Source organism: Sceloporus undulatus, chromosome 2 (genome assembly GCF_019175285.1).
Source record: "Sceloporus undulatus isolate JIND9_A2432 ecotype Alabama chromosome 2, SceUnd_v1.1, whole genome shotgun sequence".
Lineage (NCBI taxonomy): Eukaryota > Metazoa > Chordata > Lepidosauria > Squamata > Phrynosomatidae > Sceloporus > Sceloporus undulatus.
The window spans coordinates 188,146,746-188,170,715 of record NC_056523.1 but is presented as its reverse complement, the minus strand read 5'-3'; the positions used below and the strand labels follow the sequence as shown (position 1 = coordinate 188,170,715).

The window sequence follows — 23,970 nt, the reverse complement described above, 5'->3', positions numbered from 1 at the left end:
CTGAGTATTAAACTTGAAGGCCTATGTGTAAATGTATGCGCTGTGCCTTTTTGGCCGTCTCCTATCCAAGTACTAACCAAGACTGGCCCTGTTTAGCTTCCAAGTTGGATGGGATCTGGTGCCCTTAGGTATTTAGGTACATTGTGTTGTTTTGTATACACAATCCCTTCAAGTCACCTATCAGTTTATGGAGACTCCATGAACTTCATAGCGTTTCTTTAAGCAAAGAATACTCAGAGGGGATTTTGCCACTTCTTTCTCTGAAGTATAATACAGCACCTGGGATTCATTGGCATTCTCCTGCCCAAGTCCTAACTAGGGCTGACCTTGTTTAGTTCCAAAATCAGGGGATCTGGTGCCCTCAAGTATTTGGCATGTGTGTACACCCCCCACACACACAAAAAAAAGAGAGAGAGAGAATCTCAAGCTGTGTTTATTGTGGGGTTTTTGGGCTATGTGGCCAATTCTGGAAGATTTATTCGTGACGTTTGCTAACAGCTGTGGCTGGCATCTTCAGAGGGTGGTGGCATGGAAGTGTGTGTACATATATACCTGTGGGACCCTTGTTTGGAGGAAGCGGGTTTTTACATGTTAATGGCGGAGTTTGTGTGTTGTATGTGCTGATGGCGCAAGGCCTGGAAGTGTGTGTGTGTGAAGGATAGTCAGGGGGATTTTGTATCTATTTAACTGGTATCCTTCTGTTTCACATAGACAATGGATTACATGTGTGTTTATTACATGTGTGTTTGTATATATGTGGTGTGTGGTGTATATATGTATGCCTATATGTATGTATACATATTTGAATGTATATATGTGTGTGTGTGTTACGTTATGTGTTGTACATAGTGTTGCATATGTGATTGTATTACACTTGTTCCTCCATATTCGTGGGGTTAGGGGCACAAGACCCCCGTGAATATTGAAAAACCATCATAACAAAACACACCATGTTTTTACTGAGAGGAACCTCTCTGGAATCTCTAGGTCCTCCAGGGAAACTATGTGGCCAAGTTGACCGACACTGACCCTAGAACTGCCTGAAGGAGCTACAAAGCTAGAAGAGCATTCTCTCTAGGAATAATCTCTGGGTCTTTCAGTGCAACTTTTAGGAAAGTGCACTGGAAGACCTAGATATCGCTAGGAGAACATATTAATAATCGTTGAATAATCTATTCGCAAAATAGGAGAGATGAGTGTTGATATGTGTATGTAGACGTGTGTATGTATATGTGTGTGGTATATGTATATGTATGTATTATGTGTGTGTGTTGTTATCTCTCTCTCTCTGTGTGTGTGTGTGTGTATTGTATATAAGAGGAGCTGGATATAGTTATAAGGAGGTGTGTGATGTGCGTATATATGTATATATTGTTGGTATGTTATGTGTGTATATTTTTTTATATATATATATATATATATATGAGTGTAAAGTATTTCTCTCTCTCTCTCTGTGTTATTGTATATAAGGAGCTGGATATAGTTAATAAGGAGCTATGTGTGTGTTTATATAGACAGAGAGAGCGAGAGCTCCTTATTAACTCTCTCTGTACTGAGTGAATAATGAATGAGGGAGCTTGTTGGATGTGGGAGGAGATGATGCAGGCCTGGGGCTGGTCGGTCGTCACACAGCAGAGGAGGGGGCCCTGGGGCTGGGCCTGTTTCCAGAGGGAGGCTGGAGCACTGGGGGCGGGCGAGCGGTCTCTCTCGGAGGAGGAGGAGACTGGGCGGAGCGGCCAGGCCAGGCCCCTGGTTACCGCTGTTGGAGCTGGATCTGTGTGTGAGGAGGCGGCGGCATAGAGGCTCTTCTGCTGTGGTGCTGGTGGTATTTTGAGGCCTGTGGGATGAGTATGTGGGGCCCTGAGGGCGGCTCAGGCCAGGGGGAAGTGGAGGGCAGCCAGGGGGAGGGGTTTTTTGGGGGGGCATCTGTTTAAAGGTGCCTCAGGATGGAGGCTTTCTTCCCAGTGGCTGCATCCACACTGGAGAAATAGCTGCACTGCTTTAAGTTCCCTAGCTCTGTGGCTATGGAATCCTGGGAATTGTGTTTTATTGTGGCACCAGAGCTCTCTCTCTCTGACAGAGAAGGCAACATGTCTCTCACAAAACTACACTTCCCAGCATTCCCTAGCATTGAGCCAGGGCAGCTGAAGCAGTCTCAGACTGGATTACTGTATTATTCCTGCACTGTGTTTTGGACCACAGTCCTGGGGGAAAATAAAGGATGTTGTGTGTGTGTGTGTGTGTGTGTATGTGTGTGTGTGTGTGTGTGTGTGTGTATGTATGCATGCATATGTGTTTATGCTTTATATACAGTGGGCCCTTTGTATCCGCTCGGCTTTGGTTCCAGGACCTCTATGGATACAAAAATCTGTCCAAGTCTCATTGAATACAGTGGCATAGTAAAAAGGTGTTCTTATATGAAATGGGGGGGAAATCAAGGTTTGATTTTTGGAATTCATCTGTTTTTTAAATATTTGCAAACCATGGATACTTGAACCCATGGATAAAAACAATCCAAGGGCTGACTATATATATGTGTGTGTGTGTGTGTGCTTTCTGTTCATATTTCTGAGACTGGATGGAGGTGGCAATATCTTACCAAGCCTGTCCTTCCCAGTTCATCACACTTTAACTGTCATGGCAAAACATTTTATGAAATCCTGGGGTTTGAAGTTCAGCTACAGTAACTTTATGGCTGTGAATTTGAAAGGCCTCTCCTTAAACTGGAAATCCCAGGATTCCCTAGACAGTTTACTTGCTAATTAGCTTACTTGCTGTTCACCGCTATGATCTTTGGAATAGCGGTATATAAATAAAACAAATTATTATTATTAAAGTGGAACCATATAACTACACAGTGTCAATGAACCCCTATAAAGAAGACCTACTGGAACAGAATGGCCAGATGTCCTAACTAACCACAAAGGCAAGGAAAATGTAGGGCATTACAAAATAAGAACTAAAAACATTAATATAAATAGAAATTGATGCTTCTTAGGCTGCATCCAGACTGTGGAAATAATCTGATTGCTCAATGCTACAGCTCAGTGCTATGGAATTTTGGGAACTGTAGTTCATGACGGCCCCATGAATTTCATAGGGTCAGGCAAAGAATACTCAGAGATGGTTTTGCCAGTTTCTTCCTCTGAAATGTAGCCTAAGCAACTGGTATTTTTTGGTGATCCTCCCATCCTGACGTAGCTTAGGGTCCTTCCAAGATCAGGCAGCATCTGGTGCCCTTAGGATACATAGGCCCCTGAGCCCAAACTACAATTCCCAGAATTCCGTAGCACTGAACTATGGCAGTGAATGTGGTGTCAAGCCAGATTATTTCTGCAGTGTGCATGCTGCCTCAGTGTGCATGCAGTCTCCATGCTCAATATGGAGGACATTTTGAAATACCTCCTGGACAGAAGGTTGAAATGTAGGGCATGTCCTGGAAAAGGAGGACATCTGGTCACACTGCACTGGAGGTGCCAGTTGTGAGTAGGCTAACAAATGCCCACATTCTGGAGGGGGAAAATGGAAGCAGGGTTTAGGTATGAAAATTCAGGGATTTTTTTGGTCATTATTTCCAGCCATTTAAAATGTATTCATATTTACCTTTGGTTGTCTTTGATTTACAAAGAAGGAATGGAAACAGAAAGAGGGATTGATTTGCTCAGGGTCAGCTAGAAAGTCCACAGTGAAGAAGGGGTTTTGAAGCTTCGCCTTTGTTTAATACTGTAATATCCTGACTTTCATGGCCAGCAGAAGGAGCAAACCAAAATTGTGGTACAATTTGGAGGTAATACAATCACCTTGTTGTACCACTCTTTGTTAGAGACTACATTTTTTGAATGCCTTCCAGTATAAACAAGCAAACAAAGCAAAATTACGTTATCTCAGGTTAGAAAAGCAGTACAACAGGACAGTAAATATTGGCCCAACCTTTGCTTGTTTTCACCCTGTTGTGCCGGGTTTCGTTTTTTTATTTATATTTTCTATTTTAATGTATAGTAAGCTATGAGTACTTTAAAGAAGGCTTTGGGGATCCTTGGCTTTTGGGATTCTTGGGAGGGGGGTGTTTATGATGCTTCAGTGCTTTATGTCATTGAGATCTTAATTTAACCTTTGTATTGTGGCAGTCATATTATTTTACATGGTTTTTAAAAATGATGATGATGATGATGATGATGAGTTTCCACTGGGGCATGTATTGGCAAGTTTGGTAGAATATAGTTTTAAATGAAATTAAAAGTTGGTTTGGCCATGACTGCTTGATAAGCAAGCAAACTGGGCTTTGTTGGCTGTCTCGAGTGACCCAGAGCCTGAGGATTTTATGGGAAGACTTTTAGATAGGTCATTTTCTTTGGGATCCCACAGTGGATCAGGAAAGCTGTATTTTCCAATTTGAGACTTGGCCGGTAGTGAAAACTTTGTGGTTTGTTGTTTTGGTTTAAATTCTTTGGGCTGATTCCGACTGCCATTTCTGATCTCTGTAGTTTGGAGGGTGCATGTGACTAATCCGTCTCAGAATCCCTCACCAGCCCTGGCAACTCAAGAGCCTTAGTAGCCTTGGACGGTCACTGGTTCTGGATGCTCTAAGGGGAACCATGAGACTAGCAGGTGAGTTGCAGGTGGGAGAACCCAAAGGGCAAAAGAGGAGTTGGTTAAGCAGCCAGGGCATCACTGCCAGGGGGAGATGAAGCAGCTGGGATGGTATGGCTGTAGCAGTTGAGTTCAGCCTTCCCAGGCTTTGTTAGTGTTATTGCAGGCCAAACCATGCCTTTCCTCATCCTCTCAGGTCCGCTCCGTGTGGTTGTGATCGTCTTGACAGCTGGGCTGACCTGGATCCTTGTCAGCATCTTGTTGGGCACCCAAAGTGGCTTCTCTCGACTGCAGCAACTCCTCAGCAGTAAGAGCCGGAACAACTGGTGTTGAGGGCGATGGGTGATGGCAAGGGTGGGCAACTGTCAAGGCTTGGGGATTGCCTAGGCCTCCCGTTGGACCTTGAAGGACCACCACCCCTCCAAGTCATATGTCCCATATTTTTTTTAATGGAGATATTTTTTCTCTCTCATTAAAAAAGCCCCTACTTCAGTGGTAGGCAGTCTTGCCACATTTTCAAACCTGGTAGGCCCAATCATCATATGGCCTGGGAAGTATGGGGGATGTTTTTTATTTTTTAAAAAAATCCAGTCTGCAATGGGGAGGGGGAGCTAGGGGCCTACAAAGGGTTTTGAGGGGTCACCCCTTCATATTTTGATGGTTCTACTCTATAATAGGAACACTGAAATATGGAGGGTCAGGGTGGGGCTACTGTGTCCTGTTCTGTGCATGTCTTTCCATGCCAGTCATTTTGCTGGTTTTAGTTGGAGGAGGGGGGATAACTATAAGTTTTAGATAGCTTTGTGAGGTTGGAAGTAAGGTAGCCAGAAAGTGAAAATGCTTTGAGTTTGACCAACAGTTCCCAGACTTGGGTGTTCAAATATTGTTGGACTTCAACTCCCAAGAACCCCAGTTGCCATGTCTGGTGGGTGAGGAACTCTGGAGTCCTTATCAAGAGATGGCGTTAACCTTAAGCTCGAAATCACCAGGTGATATTGATTTACAGAGGAAAAGTTTAAGGACAGCTTGCCACTGACTATGAAATGAAATTCCCATGCCCTGATGCAGTATATCTCTTTACAGTAAATACTGGAGATGGATAACAAAGAGAGGTCATTACATTTATTGGTTGTTCATCAAGGTTGTTCCAGTCATCTCTTAGGTGGCTGTATGGTAGGTTGTGGGGCAGGTTACTTCTTCATATGAGTCTCTGTCTAGGAGTGCTTAGAAGGCCCAGCTAGCCCTATGTGCAATTATAGCTAGTAAATTGTATTGTTCAAAGAATGAGATCAGAGATCATCTTATGGAGTTCAACTGAGGGATAATTTATGTCCATATGTCTGCTTCATGTGGGATTAGAAGAGCACTTTGGGTTAAAGCAGAAAATGTCTGTAGACTTCTGTTAGGCAAGACCTTTTTAATTTACTAGCTATAATTCACTTTAGAGTCAGCACAATGTAATGGTTGGAGTGCAGGGCTAAAACTCCAGGAGACCAGGATTTGAATCCCTGCTGTGCCACAGAAACTCATTGGGTGGCTTTGGACAATTCACATTCCCGAAGGCGCGTTACAGACCGCCAGATTGTGGCAGTTTGCTCCTGCCGCCGCTTACACCGCCCGGGAGCCGCATCCTTTAAACGGCGCGGCTTCCGGACGCTGCCGAGAAGGAGCGCGGAAATTGCGCTCCTTCTCAGGCCCCAGAAGAGGCGCCACAAAGCACAAGGGGTGCATTTGTGGCGTCATTTCCGGGGCGACACGTGTGGACGCAACGCGTCCAGTACGTAAAGATGGCGGCGCCCGTGTGTATAGGGCACTGCCATCTTTACGCCCCTGTCACGTGCTAGGGGTGAGGCCAGTATGGACGCTAGGTCCTCGGCCAACCCCTAGCACGTGACGAGGGCGTATTAAAGGCCCGTCTGTAACGCGCCTCTGTCTAAGCAAGAAGCCAAATATCCTCAGAATAATTTTTTCTAAGAAAACGTTACCATATAGTCCCAACAAGTTGCAGTTTTGTGTAGAGGATTAATTCATCTCTACTTTTTAAACTATTCCAGTGAACAACCCCAGGGATACCTGATTGCATAATTTCCATGAACCATTAATGCACTTTAAGTGTCTCAGCTATGGGTAGAACCAGCATTTCTGTATAAAGCAGATATGTAACTGTGACCCTAGATGTTGGACTGCATCTTCCAGCACTCTTCATCATGGGCTATGCTGGGTAGGGCAGCCTAGCAGCATCTAAAGGACCTTGTGTTCCTCACCTTTAATTTAAAACAAGCCACACAGGGATCACACAGGGGGAATTGTTTATTTCAATGGCCAAATTTTGCTGGTGCATCATATGGGGTGGGTGAAGGCCTGCCACAGCTGTCCATCCTCAGCTCAAATATTATCTGAGTCCTCTTGTTCTTAATTTTTGCTGTCTTTTGAAGACATTTCTTTTGCCATGAAATTTTTACTCTTAAGGCAGTGGTTTTCAAACATTTAAACTTTGTGACCCCCTTTATATCTACATGCGGACATTGCACACACACCCTGCTTGACATAGTATATGAATATAAAATATTTTGTTTGTTTAGTGCCTGTACTTTTGTTCACACTTCCATTTATATTCATATTTTAATATTTTATAAGGAAATACCTCTCCTCCTTCTCCCGCAGGCAGAAGCTACATCCTTTGCTTTTCTTCATTTCCCCATTTCCCGGACAGAAATTATTTGTGGGGAGGAGGGGGGATCAGAGTCTCCAACTCTGTGACCCCTCCCCTTGAGCAACCCTTGTGCCTTCCCAGGGGTCCTGCTCCATAGTTTGAGAATTACTGCTCTAAGGGCTTGTGGTCCCTTTGATTTCTTGCCTGAGTTGCTCGTCTAATACAATGCCTCTCAAACTATTTGATGTGGGAGATGAGCAACTTTTTTTCCTGGAAATTTGCCAGGGACTGACAGCCAGTGACCTAAAGACCACTGCTTTGAATAGCACTGATCTATTATATTTTTGGTGCATAGTAATGTCCCCATGCAGAGTGTTGTACTGTTGTGTTCAAGATAGAAATAGATCTTCTCATTCAAGATTGGGTTAGCAAAAGAAATCATTCAGGCGATCCAAGCTGGGTGTCTTCTGGTTTTTAAAAGATGACAGAGCCATTCTTTTCATGCTTTTTGAATTTCTGACCCAAACCTAGTCAGTCTAAAACCCTTCCAGTTGGATCCTTTGGTGTCTGCTCTGCTGATGGATTGAGAGACAAGGATAAATTTAGGCTTGGTACTTAGAAGCCGCTGCATGCTTAAGGTGATAAGGCCAGGTGCATTCATTTATTTGGGAGCAGATCTTGCTGATACTCTTGTCTGTTTTGTTGCAGGTCCTGAGAATTCTCCCACTTCAGGTAAATGATTTGGGCTGCTTTCTCAAGGGGTCTACCACAGCATTTCCCTTCCCAAGGCAGTAATTTGAGTTGAACTGCAACTTTTATCCTCCTTACTTAGCACAGGCTTTAGGTTTGCATATTGTGCATGTGCACTTCTAGACCAGTCTCCCTCCAAGTTAGTGACCTGCAGATGTGTTTGGAGTGCAACTCCCATAATTCCCCGCAATCATATTTTGCTATGTAGGAATGGTGGAAGATGTAGTCCAGGGCAGAAAGTTAGGGAAAGAGCACATACGTACATGGTCTACATATGTTCTCCCATGAGCATCATTGCAAACCCAGAATTTGGAGAAGTTAAATTTTTGGATACCATTTCCAAGATCTTGCTGCTCATGGTGGCTGGGATATTCTATTGTTGTTGTCCAGAAATACCTTTTCCAGCTGTTTCAACATTGCTTAGATCCATGCAGGCCCAGAGCTTTGATGTTTTGAAACAGATGTTGAACTGCACCTTCACAAAGCTGAGACAGTCTTTCAGCTTTCCCCAGTAGAGCAAAGCAGAATCAGCCTTCTTGTTTTGCCGGTAATGCTTGCTCCTGTGGATCAGTGGAAGGCAAGGGAGAAGACAAAGAGAAAGGCAAAGCAGGCTCTGCAAGGAATAATTAGAGGAGATAATTAAAATAAAGGAGAATGAGGCGGAGGAAGTTGCTTCACTGCCCCACAGATCAGTCATGCAGCATCATTGTCTAAAGGGCCTACAGTTTTTCACATACCAGTGAACAGAAGGAGGGAAATGTAGCCAAGGATTCAGAGTATGGTGGGAGAAGCAGGGACAGGTTAGTAGAGGGGTGCAGGGGATGTGGGTCACACCAGGTGACACCCTAAGAGGGCTGAAAGCACTTTCTTTTAAAATTTTCTTTAAAAATACCACATCTTACTTTAACCACAAGAAACTATGTACAGTGGGTCCTTTGTATCTGCTAGGGTTTCCTTCCAGGACTCCACGTGGATACCAAAATCTGTGGATGCTCAAGTCCCATTAAATACAGTGGCATAGTAAAATGGTGTCCCTTATATAAAATGGCAAAATCAAGGTTCTCCTTTTGGAATTTTAAAAAAAATATTTTCAATTCATAAATGTTTGAATCCGTGGATAAAGAAGCCTGACTATATATGTAAATACACTTAACCTGTGCATATGATATTGTAATTTAAAGATTTAATTTTAATTTTGCCAGTTTTTCTCTTACAACTATTGCTGTTGCATTCAGTGATATATGGAAATAATGATTTATGAGTAACATTTATACAGAAAAATATTACTATGGATTCTGTATGGTGTAGTATGGGAGAATATCAATGGGGGCGGGTGACACTATAAGTTACTGCACCAGGTGATGCCAATCCTAGTGACACCACTGGAAGGAAGCTTGTGTGTCACAATTCTCAAGGAGATCAGTTTTGCTGTTCTCAGCAGCTGTTCCCAAACAAACCTCTTTTCCATTTGGATTGGCCTCCCCAATTATAGTGTAGATCCCTTGCAGACAGTTTGAGCAGGATGTATGGTGGACCTGATTCCTCACCCAAAGAGGAAATGGACTTGTGGTAGCCTGAGGGGTGGGGGGTGGGAATACTTGCAAAGGAATGTGAAGTACAGTCACTCAAACTTGATTCCCTAGATGCTGTTGGACTACTTTTCCAGCCAAGGTAGTCAATAGTTAAGTTTTCTTGACCTTATAATCCAACAACATGTGGGGCCCAAAATTTGGGAACCATTAGTGTAGTAGGAGATTGCAAGTATAAATGGAAGAGCAGTTTTCCTCCTTTTTTCCCTCTTTATCTGTATGATTTCTCCATCCTAGCTTTATGTCTCTTTTGCCATGCCTAGAGTTTTCATTTCTTCGCCGATTATCACCTTTCGGTAACGTTCTTGATCTGATCAGAGTGGTCCCAGCACAGGATAATTCAGGCAACAACAGTAGGCGTCGCAGTGAGTTCAGACAAGTTGCAGTGGGTGGGGGTGAAGGATAGGGCCAGTGCCAGCCTTGTTCCCAAATGGATAAAGTTACAGTTTAGGCACTCAGATTATGAGGGGCCTCCAAGTACCACTTTTAGAAACTAAATGTCAGGTATTAAGTCATTTCTAGAATAATAATTTTTAAAATAATAACCCTTATGTGTCCTGTTAAACTGGGTATAGTTTAGGTCAAAGGTGGGAATCATGGGACTTCAGTGTCCTGTTATTTTGTAGACATGTTACCAGTAAGAATAGAAAGCTTTAGGTTAAATGAGCCACAGCCTGGCAAGGTTTTTTTTTTCTTTGACAATATGCAGAATCTTCCAGCCAGCATGGCACACTGACTACAGGGGCTTGGGGCATCTGTGAATTGCTGCCCCTAAAAGTAAATTTGCTAAATTCTGTGCTAAACCAAGGGTCAGGCACCACGTAAGACAACTTGAAATGTTCTCTGGGACCAGTTTTTCCCCCAGCTGGTTTGAAACAGACTCTTTTGATTCTTTGAGGCAGAGCAGGTTTAGTTTAGTGCAGTCTTCCCTATGAGGGCAACCTTCTGGATGGTTTGGATTGCCACTTGGCAGTGTTGTCTGGGGATGATGAGATATGTTGTAATTAACACACCCGGAAGGCTAAAGTACTGCCATGTCCCTGGGGGGTTTAAGCATTCAGTTCTAGGCAGACATATTTGAAATGGTTAAGACTGGCAGGATTTTAATATTGGGGGTGGGGTGAGGGGGATGTGGATTAGGACATGGCCACCTTGTAGTCCTCTAGATGTTGCTGGGCTGTGAACTCTCACTATGGGCTGTCCTGGCTAGGACTAATGGGAGCTACAGTCCAACACCGTCTGCAGGGCCCCAGTTGTCACTGCTGTTTATCTTAGGCAGCCATGACAAAGGCTGCAGTTTTATGCATATTTATGCACATTCTTCTACAAAGAAGACATCAATGGAACCAGTAGGAGTTACTTCAGAATAATTCATCAGTGTAGATATTTATAGGATCACATTAGTATAGGATATTGTCAGAATAGTATCCTGTCTGTCCCCCCACTTTAACATCAGTGCAACAAAAAGTAGAGACCATCCCATTTGGATCAGTGGGTACAAGGAGTTTTTTGGGATCTTGCGATCTTCTAATCTTTGCCATCTTCTTAGAATCCAGGCCCAAGAAGTATAAGTGCGGCCTTCCTCGGGCCTGCCCAGAGAACTCCTTGGCCTTCCGGATTACAAGTGGTGCAGCGAACGTCATTGGGCCCAAGATCTGCCTTGAGGATAAAATGTGAGTCACTGACAATGAAGACAGAACAGCCAGGTGTCTGGTTCAGAAAACCCCAGTGTCAAACCTTCCTGACTAGAGGTGGCAAGATAACGTTCATGAGCTGTATCCCTTTATTCAGGCCCAATTCCATATTCCAGGGGATTGAAACTTTTTCAGGGCAAAGTGTCTTTAAAAATGTGTTACATTGCTATTCCTCTTTTTCTTCAATGAGCTCAAGATAAAATACCTAACTCCTCAACCTCCCAATGACAACCTTGTGAGGTAGGTCAAGCAAATAGAAGCGGGGGTGGGGTGGGGTAGAGAATTTTGTATCTCTAGAACCTGGAGCCCTGTCACCCTACACAATTATACCACTTTAACCTCCATGGCGGCATCCTAAGGAATCCTGGGGTTTGTAATTTGGTCAGAGGCACCAGAGGAGCTCTCTAGTTGAGAATTCTGAATGCCCCTTCCTAAACTGCAAATCTCAAGATTCTGTGGGATGCTGCCACAACAGTTAAAGTGGAATCATAACACTATAACTAATATGAAAGAGTACTTAGAGAACACCTTTGAGACTAACTGAAAGAAATAAATTGGCAGCATGAGCTTTCATAGACTTCAGTTTACTTCCTGAGATACATTTGGTGGAGTGGAAGCCAGGCACAGACATATATATGTCATTGATATGTGAGGATGTCAATTCAAATTACAAATCCTTTATGTATGAAAATGAAGTTGCAGGTCCAGTTTCAACGATGGTCATAAGTGCACAAAGGCATTGGAAACTAGCCTTTGTACATGAGATGAACTGGCAGATCCAGTTTTGCAATGGGACTAGCCTGTGGTGAGGGGAATAGATGAATGTAGGGAAACCCCATGAGGATAGAGTCAGGTAGTGTTGAAGTGTGTCTAGTATGTCAGGAAGCCATTGTCTCATTGGCTTTGTCTCTTCCAGTACAACACTCTTAACCCCACACTAGCTGTTGCTTTGCTAAGGAATCTCTCCATGCCTGTTTCTGACTTGCCTTGATCATTTTTTCAGGCTAATGAGCAGTGTAAAGAACAACGTTGGCCGGGGCCTAAATGTTGCACTGGTGAATGGTGAGTTGTGCAATTTCAGTGATAGTTTGTACATCAACCTACAGCACTAGGAAGAGCCAGTGTGGTGTAGTGGTTTGAACATTGGATTATGACTCTGGAAACCAGGGCTCAAATACCAGCTCAGTTATGGAAGCTCACTAGTTGACCTTGGACAAGTCGTGCTCTCTCTGCTTTAGAGGGAGGCAGAGGCAAATCCCCATCTCAACAAATCTTGCCAAATCTTGTGATGTGTTTGTATTAGGGTCGCCATAAGTCAGAAATTACCTGAAGGCACACAACAACAGTACTAAGGTCTAATGCTGTTTGGCTCTGTTTTGCAGGGGTGAACGGAGACCTGATTGATGCCAAGTACTTTGACATGTGGGCAGGAGGTGAGTTTTTTGTGTGGCAGTAGTTAGGTACCCCAGTAAGGCAAAGGCTCTCTGGATGAAGTTTTCCTGAGGAAGAGGTATTCCATGCAGGAGAGTATTTGACATATCCTGAAGATAATCTTAGGGCATGGGCCACCTTACATGATATGGAATGATTTAGGAAAGGTAGAAGCTGTATGGGAAGAATGGGTATAGCTTGGGGAAGTTACTTATTTGAGCTATTGCTCCCAACATCCTTCAGCCAGGTTAGGGATTGGTGGGAGATGCAGTCCCAAAAACAATCTTTCCAAGCTCTAAAGAGAGCTTGACCCAGTCAGCGGGCCAAGAGATGGAGGAATGGCTCAGTAAAGATTAACACATGGTTGTGCTGAACTAGGAAGCCATGTGGTGATGCCAGTTCATTGTGTGATCGGGTGTTGGTGCAGATGTTGTGAGGTGCCTACTGGGCAGGGGAGACAGGGCTGTGCTTCGAATAACATGCAGAGCCCTCTCTACAGCCTTGGAAGTGAATCCCCGTCCCTCTACTCCCCTATTCTTTTTATCCTCATAACAAACTTGGATGTTGCTTAAGCCAAGAAACAGTGATAGAGGTGTGCTTTATGGCCAGGAATGGTATATGATTAGTGGGGGCTGTAACAAAATTAAATGTATGTAAGGTTAACTGTATAGAATTTTTTTTCTTGTTACCTGAATAGTTTAGGAGTTATGCCCCTTCCCCAAGCAGCCCCATCTTTGTGGACTTTGTGCAACAACATTAGTCCATGCCAACATGACCATTGGTGAAGAATGCTGAGAGCTGCAATCTAGCAACATCTGGAGAAGTTGCATGATTCCTATCCTATATATAAAATGTGTATTGAAACAAAAAATAAAATAAGTAAGATTAAATAAGTAAGAAATTGAAGTAGCCCACTCCCATCCACTCCTCCACAGGCCACACATTATCTCCTGAGCTCAGGAAGGGAACGTGAGGTCTGAGATAAGCAGAGGATCAAGTGCAGTTGCCCCTACATGTGAGTTCCTCACATGCAGAATTTGGAAAAAATATGTTTACAGCAGCCAACATCTTTATATGTGCAAGGAGATTTGAGGTGCTTTGATCCAAAAAAGTAACTTTTCTAGGCTCTGTTCCAAGGGCACCTGTAATATTAGGAAACCCAGAAGGCACATCATTTTGATGGTGTAGTAAGATATCATATTTGCTTGCAAAATTAAATTGCACAAATTGAGCACACTTGTACATTTCTCTTCTTGTATTCCATTACATCTGCATTTCTTTTCTTTTTTTCTTTTCTTTTCTTTTCTTTTCTTTTCTTTCTTTTCCCCCTCTACCGCTTTATCATATAGGCTGTACCTCCAACCCTTGGGATAAGTATTTAGTCTCCACTCTGGCTCCTGAGATTGCGCCAGGTATTCCTACACACAGTTTCAAGCATATCCTCACAACCACAAGGACTAGAAACATGTCTCTGAATCCTGCACCCAATCCTGTCCTCCTGCAGTATTCTTGCATTTGTGCAGAACTGTGGCCTACATGCTGCCCAGGCTTTCAGTTCCTGTGATCTTGGAGGAACAGTTGTGATGAAGCCTCAGTGTGTGTGTCTCTCTCTCTCTCTAGATGTGAATGAACTGTTAAAATTTATCCGGCCATTGCATGAGGGGACGCTGGTGTTCGTAGCCTCTTACGATGACCCTGCCACAAAGTGAGTATTATGAATGGGCAGACAGCCAGGGTTCCAGTCAACCTGTGCAGTTATATTCTAGCCTCTGGACATCACACTCATTTTTATTTCTTGCTAGAGGTGTGAACTAATCTTCCTGCAGTGTTTTGCTTCTGTTTTTTCAGGATATTGGCAGGCATCACAAGCCAGGGTCTCACTTGGGTAGAGCATGTGTTCCCTCCTCCTGCTGCTCTTTTGTCAGGCATCCTCCCCAGAGAGGCAGCCTGGTGATGGAGCAGCCAGGAAGGGTGTGTGTTTGCCCCTCCTGCCATGAAGGGAGAGGAGAGCCCTACAGGGTATCACTCCTCCTCTGGAGGGCCCAACCAGATTTCATCCCTGCTCTTCCCCCCCCCCCCCCCCCCCCAAAAAAAGTGATGCCATTGGGTGTGGGATTTGCACTTTGAGAGGCAGGCCCTTTCACACTACACTTAGGGCCCTTTCACACTACACTTGTCCCTCCACATGTGTGGCTTTGACTTTTGTGGATTTGATTGTTCACGGATTTTATTAATATGTTCATTCTAGCAATATCTAGGTCCTCCAGTGCAACTCTATGGTCAACTTTAACCAAATGTCATACTGAAGGACCTAGAGATTCTTTACTAGACATTCTTTACAAGACACTTGTAGCTCCTCCAGCACAATTCTGTGGTCAGTGTCTGGCAGCTGTTGACCACAGAGTTGCACTGGAGCACCTAGAGATTCCTAGAGAGATGTTCTCTCAGGTAAAAACATTGTTTTTGTTATTTGCAGTTTTTTCACATTCACGGGGGTCCTGTACCCCTAATCCCAGTGAATGTGGAGGGATGAGTGTATACAGTTATAGTGCTATGATTCCACTTTAACTGCCACAACATAATCCTATTCTGGGGTTTGTAGTTTGGAGAGAGTTACCAGGGGAGCTCTCTGGTTGAGAATTCATAGGTCTCGCCTTCAGCTACCAGTCCCAGGATTCCATAGGAGGCAGTTGTGGCATTTAAAGAGAAGTCACAATGCTGTATAGCATGAAAAGGCTCTTAGTTGTGAGTAGATATGGCAGATGCAACCCTGTCTAGATGACAAATTTCCTTGAGCCAATGTATTCACACATACAGTATGTGTGCCCACCAGACCAGCCTTCCCCAACCTTGCCATCTCCAGATGTGTTGGACTACAGCTCACAGCATCCTTAGCCATAGGACTCACAGTCTTGCTCCATCAGGATGATGGGAATTGTAGACAACACATCTGGAGGAAGCATGGTTGAAGTAGATGGCACTTAGCCCATCAGGTAATGGAGTGCAAGCTCCCACTAAGAGTTAATTTCAGGTAAAAGCCCAGAGTTCTCCTTCCTATTGCACTTGGTGGATCCAGTGACCCACACAACGACTCTTGGGATATTCCTTACCATATGGTGGACATGGGGAGTTGTTTCCCCTCTAAAAAGGGAACATACTTTCTTCTTAAGCAACTGTAGTGGGAGTTCTTTGGGTCCGCGTTGAGAGTATATCCCCAGAAGCAAGCTGATATCAATGCAATCTGGCTAAATTTTGTGCCCTAGTAAGATGGGTGTGTATATGTGTATGCATAACTTAGGATATATGCTCTGGAAGACAGGGACAGTAAGGATGCTCCCAGTCCTTTATCATTGGCTATACAGGCTAGGCCTGATGGGAATTACAGTCCAATAATATCTGAAAGGCCACATATTCCCCACCCAAGACATCAGTCAACTAGAGAAGGAAGAGGGGGATGGAGTGGGAAAGGAGCAGGAGGAATGCAGGGTAAAGGTCTGTTGGCTCATACTTTTTTCTCTGCTTTTCCTCTCCAGAATGAATGAAGAGACCCGCAAAATCTTCACGGAACTTGGCAGTACAATTGCCCGTGACCTTGCCTTTCGAGACAGTTGGGTCTTTGTGGGAGCCAAAGGGGTGCAAGACAAGAGTCCCTTTGAGCAGGTAGTGAACCTTCTTTCCTCAGAAACATATGGTGGTCCTTTGACACCAACTTGAAAATATCTCTTGTGGAGTTTGTTTGGCTCAGAGAAAATCCCAAAACAAATAGTGAAGGGACCAGAGATAGACACAGAAGAATGTGAGACACTCACATGAATGCCACCCTTTTTTGTTTTTTTACAGCACGTCAAGAATAGCAAGAGTTCTAACAAGTATGAAGGCTGGCCTGAAGCACTTGAGATGGAGGGCTGCATCCCACAGCGAACTGCAGATGTCTAGTGAGGATTTCTTTCTTCAGACTCTCCAAGGTCTCTTCCTGATCTCGTCTTCCCTTGCAGTGACAGCTGTTTGTTGTCCTTGTCTTTTGCCTTAGCCAGGCAATCCAGTTTTTTCTTTCTGAAGGACATGTCTGGCCCAAACCCTGGGAAGTGGGGTATTGTAGGACTGTATCTCTGGATGACCTCCTATTATATAACCCTGTGCCCTGCCAACCTTCCCTATGTGCCTTATTTTCTCTCCTGGAGGGAGGAAATAATTATTTTCCTTTATTCTCTTCAAATGGATTTGGAGAACAAATTCATGCCCTTGTCTGGAAATATTGGCTCAGGAACTCAGATTGGACAAAGTTGGTTTATTTATGTGGTTTTCTTTCCACTGTGATGTATTAAAGCTTAAGTGAAGAACCCCACTCCCCTCCTGCCAACAAAAATGCACAAGGTCCACATTACCCCCAGGAGTAAAATTGGGAGGTGGGGTGACACTGATAGGCTAAAAGTCCAAAGTAGGAAACAATACCTGATCCCACCCATTTGCTTAAGGAACCACTCTTTTCCTGTCCTTGTTTCTTTGTCTCAGCTTGACCTCTCTGCCACCACAAACACACCCCGGTTTTTTGGTACTTTTGGACAACTCTTGAGAGATGCCTAGATGTTGTTTCTGGAAAGGTCATGTTGGCGGTTCATTTGTGGCAGGGAGAGGTGAGGGATCTGAGTCCCTTGCTTTTTCCCAACACATTTCATTATATGTTGCAGTGAAGAGAATCGAAGCCGAGTATTTTCCTTTTGAAAATCCTTGTTGCTTTACAACATCTCCAATAAAGTGTGTACACAACCATTGAGACTTGTTGTTGTTCTAAATGGAGGCACATCCCTCTCCTGTGAAGAAACTTGTTGCCAAGAATCACACACTTACAAAAATGACATCTATTTTTGCTTTACTGAAGGCCCGCACCCAACATTTCAGCGTATACCAAGTGATTAAAAAAGAATGGAGCAAAAGTAAAGCTGTTCTTATTTGATTTTGCAACATGAATCATCCTATGTAGGTTGGAGTCTTGCCAGTTAGTTCCAAGTAGTTTAGAGCCGTTGAATGCTGAATCAACACATAGGTAAATGCAACTGATTCAATGATTATTCCCAACTAACAATAGAATTTTAAACCACAGCTTCTACTGCACACATACCCTTCAACTGATTGATTCATGTTCTCTTAATCCTCCCAGTTTATGCCACAGGTTAATCCACGGGCACAGACTTTCCCTCTACCATGTATCTCAGGGGTGGGTAACTCCAGATGTTTGTGAGGAGAGGTCGCCTGTAATTCTCATCAGCTCTAGCTAGACTAGCCAATGGTGAAGAAAGATGGCAGCTGCAGTAGAAAAACATCTGGAGAATGTGAAGCACTTGCTGTAATCTTATCAGCTTTGATCGGGTGAAGGATCTGTGGCCCTCCAGGTTTTGCCACCATCCTTCATAGAATCCTATCATCCTGCATCATTAGCAATGCTGGGAAAGGCTGAAAGGAACCGGAATCCAACCACATCTGGAGGACCACAGTGCTTATTAGTAATCTATTAGATACTACTATATCCCACCTTTCCTTCAAGAAGCTTAAGGTGGAAATATGTGACTCTTCCTCACAACAACAAACTGGCAAGGTATGCCAAGCTGAGACTAAAGCATTGATCTTGCCTCTGTCCTGTGCTCCCATTCAACACTTTTATTATTTATTATTATTAACCTTTATTTATGAAGCGCTGTAAATTTACACAGCGCTGTACATGCAATCTTTTTAGTTAGACGGTTCCCTGCCCTCGGGCTTACAATCTAAAAAGACATGACACAGAAGGAGAAGGGAGTGGTGGCGGGAAAGGGTAAGAGGTCCAGCAGTTCCTCTCTACCTCCGAGGCCTGGACCAAGGCTATATTGCACTAGGGTTACTGCAGTTGCTGTCTCCTGCTGTAGCAGATGCAGAATAATCTAGGCAGTCACTTTTGTAGAATAATTTAAGTTTCCTAAGATTTCAGCCTATAGTAAGGAAACAAATATATTGAAATGTCAAAAATGTCAAAGCCAAGCCTGTTAGGGTCTAGCTTTAAATCAGCAGAGTAGCAGAAGTGTGCCTTTGTCTAACTGTGCTTCCCTAAGAACTGAGACTGACTTAAAAACAATGAACACGTAGTTTGTAGTTTAAAACAAAAGTTTACTAATGGCTTTATATATACATAAAGGCTATATCCTATCTAGTGAATTGTTCGGGTAAAAAGAAATCTTTGTCTCACTAGGTTTCCAAAGAAAGGTGAGAGATGAAGAAGATGGAAAACATGCAGTTCATCTGAAAATCTTGAGACACAATATCTGTTAATCCCAAAGGAAGAGTGACTTAAATCACATTGTTTGTTTGAATGAGAGGAGTTTGCATGCAGGAAATCCCTATCTATCTTAAAAGGGGGAAAGAGAATGCAAAAATCTTCCAGCAACTTTCTGCCCATTGTTCCCCCCCTCTCTGCCTGCTTGTTTTCATCCTCTTCCTTCTTGACATGTGGCTTCTTTAGGTCAAAGCTTGAGGACCACAAACTTAAGATGGCAGACAGCAGAATGGCAAGTCCTATAGGAGCAGCTGTCTTCTGTAATAGGAGCATCATCCAGTAGGGGGGCAGCACTTCCACCTGGACTCCTGGCATGCCTGTGTTTTTTTGCACTTAACTACATTGCATTATTTACATTTCTTTTAAAAACATGCTCAAACTATCCATTTTTAATGCTAAAGAGAGAGCAGTTGGCCTCTGACCCAGAATATGCTCCTGAGATGAATTAAGACTATATGACACTGCTCAGCTGATATTTGCTCCCATTGGTGCCATTTGCTGCTAATAGCATCAGCAAGGTGAAGGGGGTAGAGGGCAGAAGCCTGAAATTTGGAGCAGGAAAAAATGCATGGGTTGTTGCTGTAGATGAGAAGCATGTTTGGAACTGGGGTCCTGCTGCTTTTTATTCAGTGTAAAATTGGTCAATTTGAGCAAGCTTATTTTTTTAAGTGTGAAGAACATGCTATTTTTGCCTAGTGACAGAAGTGGGCAACTTTTAGCCCTCCAGACAATGTTGACTGCAAATCCCACGAACACTAGCCAATAGTGAAGGATGATGGGAGTTGCAGCCCACCTTTGCCATCAGACCCTTGACCCTCTTTGTGCCAGTGGTTATGTAATGTACAATAGCATCCAAAATCACCAAAACAGTGATACCTTTATTGGCGCAACCAAAAGATACAAAATACATGATGCAAGCTTTCAGAGCTGCACTGGCTTCTTCATCAGGCAAAGATGTTAAAAACCTTACAGGAGAAAGAAAAATATGTTACAGGTCTACATTTTGCCAAGATGATGTTCTCAGTTAATATGGTATGGAAGGATATATTTAAGAATAGCTCAGTGTCTATAAAAACAGGGCAGGCTTAGTTTATCCCATGAACATGCACTTATCTATGCAGTCCAATAGGAAGAGCATTTATAGCAGCCCGGGTTCATTTAATCAATTTAGTTTGCTAAGCAATAGGGAAACACATCCTCTGGCTCTTTTCTGGACAAAAAAATAAGGCTCCAAGAAACTTCAAATGCTTATCTGGAGTGGAGATTTTACTGGCTTTGAGCTTCTTTCAATATATCAAGAATGAGAAACCTGTAGCCTTCCTAAGGCTGTTGGACTCTAACCCCCATCATCACTACCCCTCTAGTCATGCTGGCTAAGGCTGATGGGAATGAGAATCCAAAACCTAGAGGCCTAGAGTTTTTTGTGAGCTGGAACAATGTAAAGCACTGGAAAGTTCATGCCAAGTAAAATTGGTAGTTTTCAGAATATCACAAGATTCTTGACTGTTTTCCTGAGATAGGTTATGATAGCTTTTACCCTTGAAAGGATCTTACAAAACCTTGCTGATTTACAAGGCTATTACTGTAGGCGTTTGTTGATTAAACCACTTCATTGGCTATATAAATGCTAAAGCTAATTACAGGAATATGTACATATGGGACCAGGAATAGTAAACAGCAATGTCAGTAGAAACTTAAATGCAAAAGGTACAGAGATTGATTGCATTACAAACACTCAGCATGTACAAAACATTGCAATTGTTGGGTGGTACCACTGAGATAATTATATTGTTCTGATGATTGGCTCATGTAATATGATTTTTTAAAACTAGAAACTTTGCTCCAGTTTAGTCCACAAAAGTGGGCAAAGCACAGCTCTCCAGATGCTATTGGTCTGTAACTCCCATTAGTCCTAACCAGTGATGGTGAACCTTTTAGAGACCAAGTGCCCAAGCTGCAACCCAAAACCCACTTAATTGTTGCAAAGTGCTGCATTCCTCTGGCTTTCTAGGTACTAACTCTGGGGAACTCTATACTGGGGTGATGGTGCGCATGCCCACAGAGAGGGTTCTGAGTGCCCCCTCTGGCACCCGTGCCATAGGTTCGCCACCATCAGTATAGCATATGGTGAAGAATTTTGGGAGTTGCAATCCTACAATATCTTGAAAGACGTGCATTGCCCACCCCACGATTTAAAAACAAACATTTCTTTATCTGAAATGTAGAAAAAGAGACAAAGTATTGTCTTTACAGTTATATTCTGTAGTGTGTCTGTGTGTTTAGTACGACATATCTTTCTTTTAAACCACTACTATCTTGAGGTTCATCGTTCATGTAATATATTTTTATAACATAAAAAGTAATAAAGGACTTTATATTTTTCTTAGGGAGCTGTCACCGCATGATTCCTGGTTCAAACAAATGAGTTTCAGTCCTCGGGAGATGAGAGCCAAACCTCTTGATGATTGCAAAGTGACTGAAGTCCCTGCTGCAACAGAATGGTTTAGGAGATTAGGAGCTGGTTTTGTGTGGAAATGCACACAAAGTTAACCCACACATACACACTCACACTTCCCAGCTCCTCTTCCCTTGAATTAAGAGATCTGCACCCCCAAACTCTAAAATTCCTATGGGAGCTATACCCATTTCCTAGAATTCTAATCCGCTTTCCTTCTGTTTCAGCAAAGAAGGAAAGCCCCTAGTTTAAGTGCATTTAATTGATACAAGTGAATCCATAATCCTCGTGAGGCAAAAATGCCTCCCAATCTCATCAACCGGAGGATAGAAGGCCCTAAATTGCCCAATCAAATAAAAGGATGAGGATATAATCTGGTGCATTGCTCCTTAATCCCATTCAGAGAATGTGTGGGTGCACTGGAGTTTTTGACCCAACCAATCAGGCAACAAGGGTGGGTTTGCCTCCCTCCTGGGTTTGTTTTTTCTTTTTTGGCCAAATGACTGCTAACGGAGTATTAATCTTGCATTTAGGACGAAGGCAGGCTCCCTCCAATCAGATGACACAGTACCCCCTAATCCTATTAAACAAGGCATACTAACAGGTTAATGCTGCTTGCTGCTATTTGAGGTTTATGTTGATGCTGCCGCCGCCGCTTTTTAAAAAACCCATCCATTACAAGGCAGCAGGCTGAAAATGTTCTAACTAAAGCCGGATCTAATATGTTTTCCCTCCCCCTCCCTTCATTTTAAACAAGCTTTTAGGGAACATATTCAGGGACAACCGTGTTGGCCATATAGCAACGTACAATGACATCCAAAATCCACAGAACAGCAATATCTGTATTCGACCAGTCAAAATGAACAAAATATATAGATACCCCTCATAGAACAACGCAACAACAACACCTTGAGAAAATGCAGGTCTGGGACTAACATCCTCATTTTATTTTTATTTTTTCCCCTGCTGTATGATTTTTTTAAAACACTTTTGCCTGATGAAGAAGCCAATGGAGCTTTAAAAGCTTGGGTCATGAATTTTGTGCATTTGGGTTGGTCAAATAAAGGTATCACTGTTTGGTGGATTTTGGAAGCTTTTGTTTGTTGTTAACTGCCCTCAAGTCAACCCTGAGTCAACTCCTGGCGACGTTGGAGATGAGACATTTGCAAGTGTCTTGCTCTGTTCTGTTCAGGTCCTGCAAATGCAGGCCTGTGACCTCTCTGAGTCTGGTTTATGGTCTTCCTTTCTCTCTACTACCCTCCACCTTTCCTAGCATGATTGTCTTTTCCTATGAGTCCTCCTTTCTCATGATGTGGCCAAAGTACAACAGCCTTGACTTAGTCATCTTGGCTTTCAGGGAGCTTTCCGGTCGATCTGCTCTAGGACCCATTTGTTTGTCCTTTTGGCTGTCCATGGGATCCTCAACACTCTTCTCTATCACCACATCTCAAATGAGTTGATTTTCTTCCTATTATTTTAACTGTTCAGCTCTCGCATACATACATACATGGTGATAGGGACTACAATGGCTTGTATGATTCTAACTTTTGTGCTCAGTTGTATGTCTTTACATGTTAGGATCTTTTCTCGTTCTTTCATGGCTGCCCTCCCCATTCCTCGTCTTCTGATTTCTTGACTGCAAGTCTTCATCCTGATCAACGTTTGACTCTTAACTATTTCAATTTCTTAATTGTTTCCCAAACTTTGGCCCTCCAGACATTTTGGTTTTAGCCCCCAGAATTCCTGACTTTTGGTCATGCAGGCTGGGGCTTCTGGAAAGTGAACATCCGGAGGACTAAAGTTTGGAAATCACTGGTCTGGATTGAGTGTGTGTAGGTCCTCAGTGGTCATTATTGTTTTCTTTATGTTCAACATTAAGCCTGGCTTTGCACTTTCTTCCCTGATCTTCCCTAGTAGGTGTTTCAGGTCTGTGATGTTCTCTGCTAGTACTATGGTGTGTCATCTGCGTATCTTAGATTGTTGATATTCCTTCCTCCTATTTTCACTCTTCTGGTGTCCAAGCCTGCTTTCCTTACAATATGTTCTGCATATAAGTTGAATAGGTAGGGTGATAAGATACAGCCTTGTCTGACCCCTTTGCCAAATGGGAACCATTCTGTTTCTCCATGTTTTGTTCTGACAGTAGCCTCTTGTCCTGAGTACAGATCCCTCATCAGGACTATCAGATGTTTGGCTCTCCCAATGTCTCTAAGGATGTTCTATAGCCTTTCATGATTTAGGCAGCCAAAGGCTTTGCTATAGTCTATAAAGCACATGCTTTCTATTGGAATGCCTTGTGTGCTCCATTAGCCATCATATGTTTACAATTTGGTCTCTAGTGCCTCTTCCTTTCCTGAACCCTGCTTGAACCTCTGGCATTTCTCTCTCCATATGTGCACAGTGTAATTTTGCTTGCATGGGAGATAATTACTACAATCCTATAGGTGCTGCAGTCTCTTGTGTCTCCTTTATCATGGATGGGGATGTCTATTGCTCGCTTCTGA

General features: G+C 43.2%; 1 protein-coding gene across 12 annotated transcripts; it reads left to right on the top strand.

Moving 5' to 3' along the window:
- Positions 1 to 1,712: 1,712 nt before the first annotated feature.
- FAM3A (FAM3 metabolism regulating signaling molecule A) lies at positions 1,713 to 22,837 on the top strand. 12 transcript variants are annotated; one of them, XM_042451593.1, is made up of 13 exons: positions 1,725 to 1,848; positions 4,485 to 4,608; positions 4,787 to 4,897; positions 7,952 to 7,975; positions 9,846 to 9,947; positions 11,132 to 11,255; positions 12,280 to 12,338; positions 12,659 to 12,709; positions 14,328 to 14,412; positions 16,241 to 16,367; positions 16,548 to 16,672; positions 18,928 to 18,941; positions 19,198 to 21,397. In XM_042451593.1, exons 2-11 carry the CDS (start codon positions 4,596 to 4,598, stop codon positions 16,641 to 16,643), a joined length of 792 nt encoding a protein of 263 aa, XP_042307527.1. In that variant the 5' UTR covers positions 1,725 to 1,848; positions 4,485 to 4,595; the 3' UTR covers positions 16,644 to 16,672; positions 18,928 to 18,941; positions 19,198 to 21,397. The 12 variants fall into 12 exon arrangements, with proteins under 12 accessions (XP_042307529.1, XP_042307527.1, XP_042307531.1 ...); XM_042451597.1 differs by lacking the exons at positions 18,928 to 18,941; positions 19,198 to 21,397 and adding an exon at positions 21,399 to 22,837 and having other exon boundaries at positions 16,548 to 16,642; XM_042451591.1 differs by lacking the exons at positions 18,928 to 18,941; positions 19,198 to 21,397 and adding an exon at positions 21,399 to 22,837.
- The last annotated feature ends 1,133 nt before the right edge of the window (positions 22,838 to 23,970 follow it).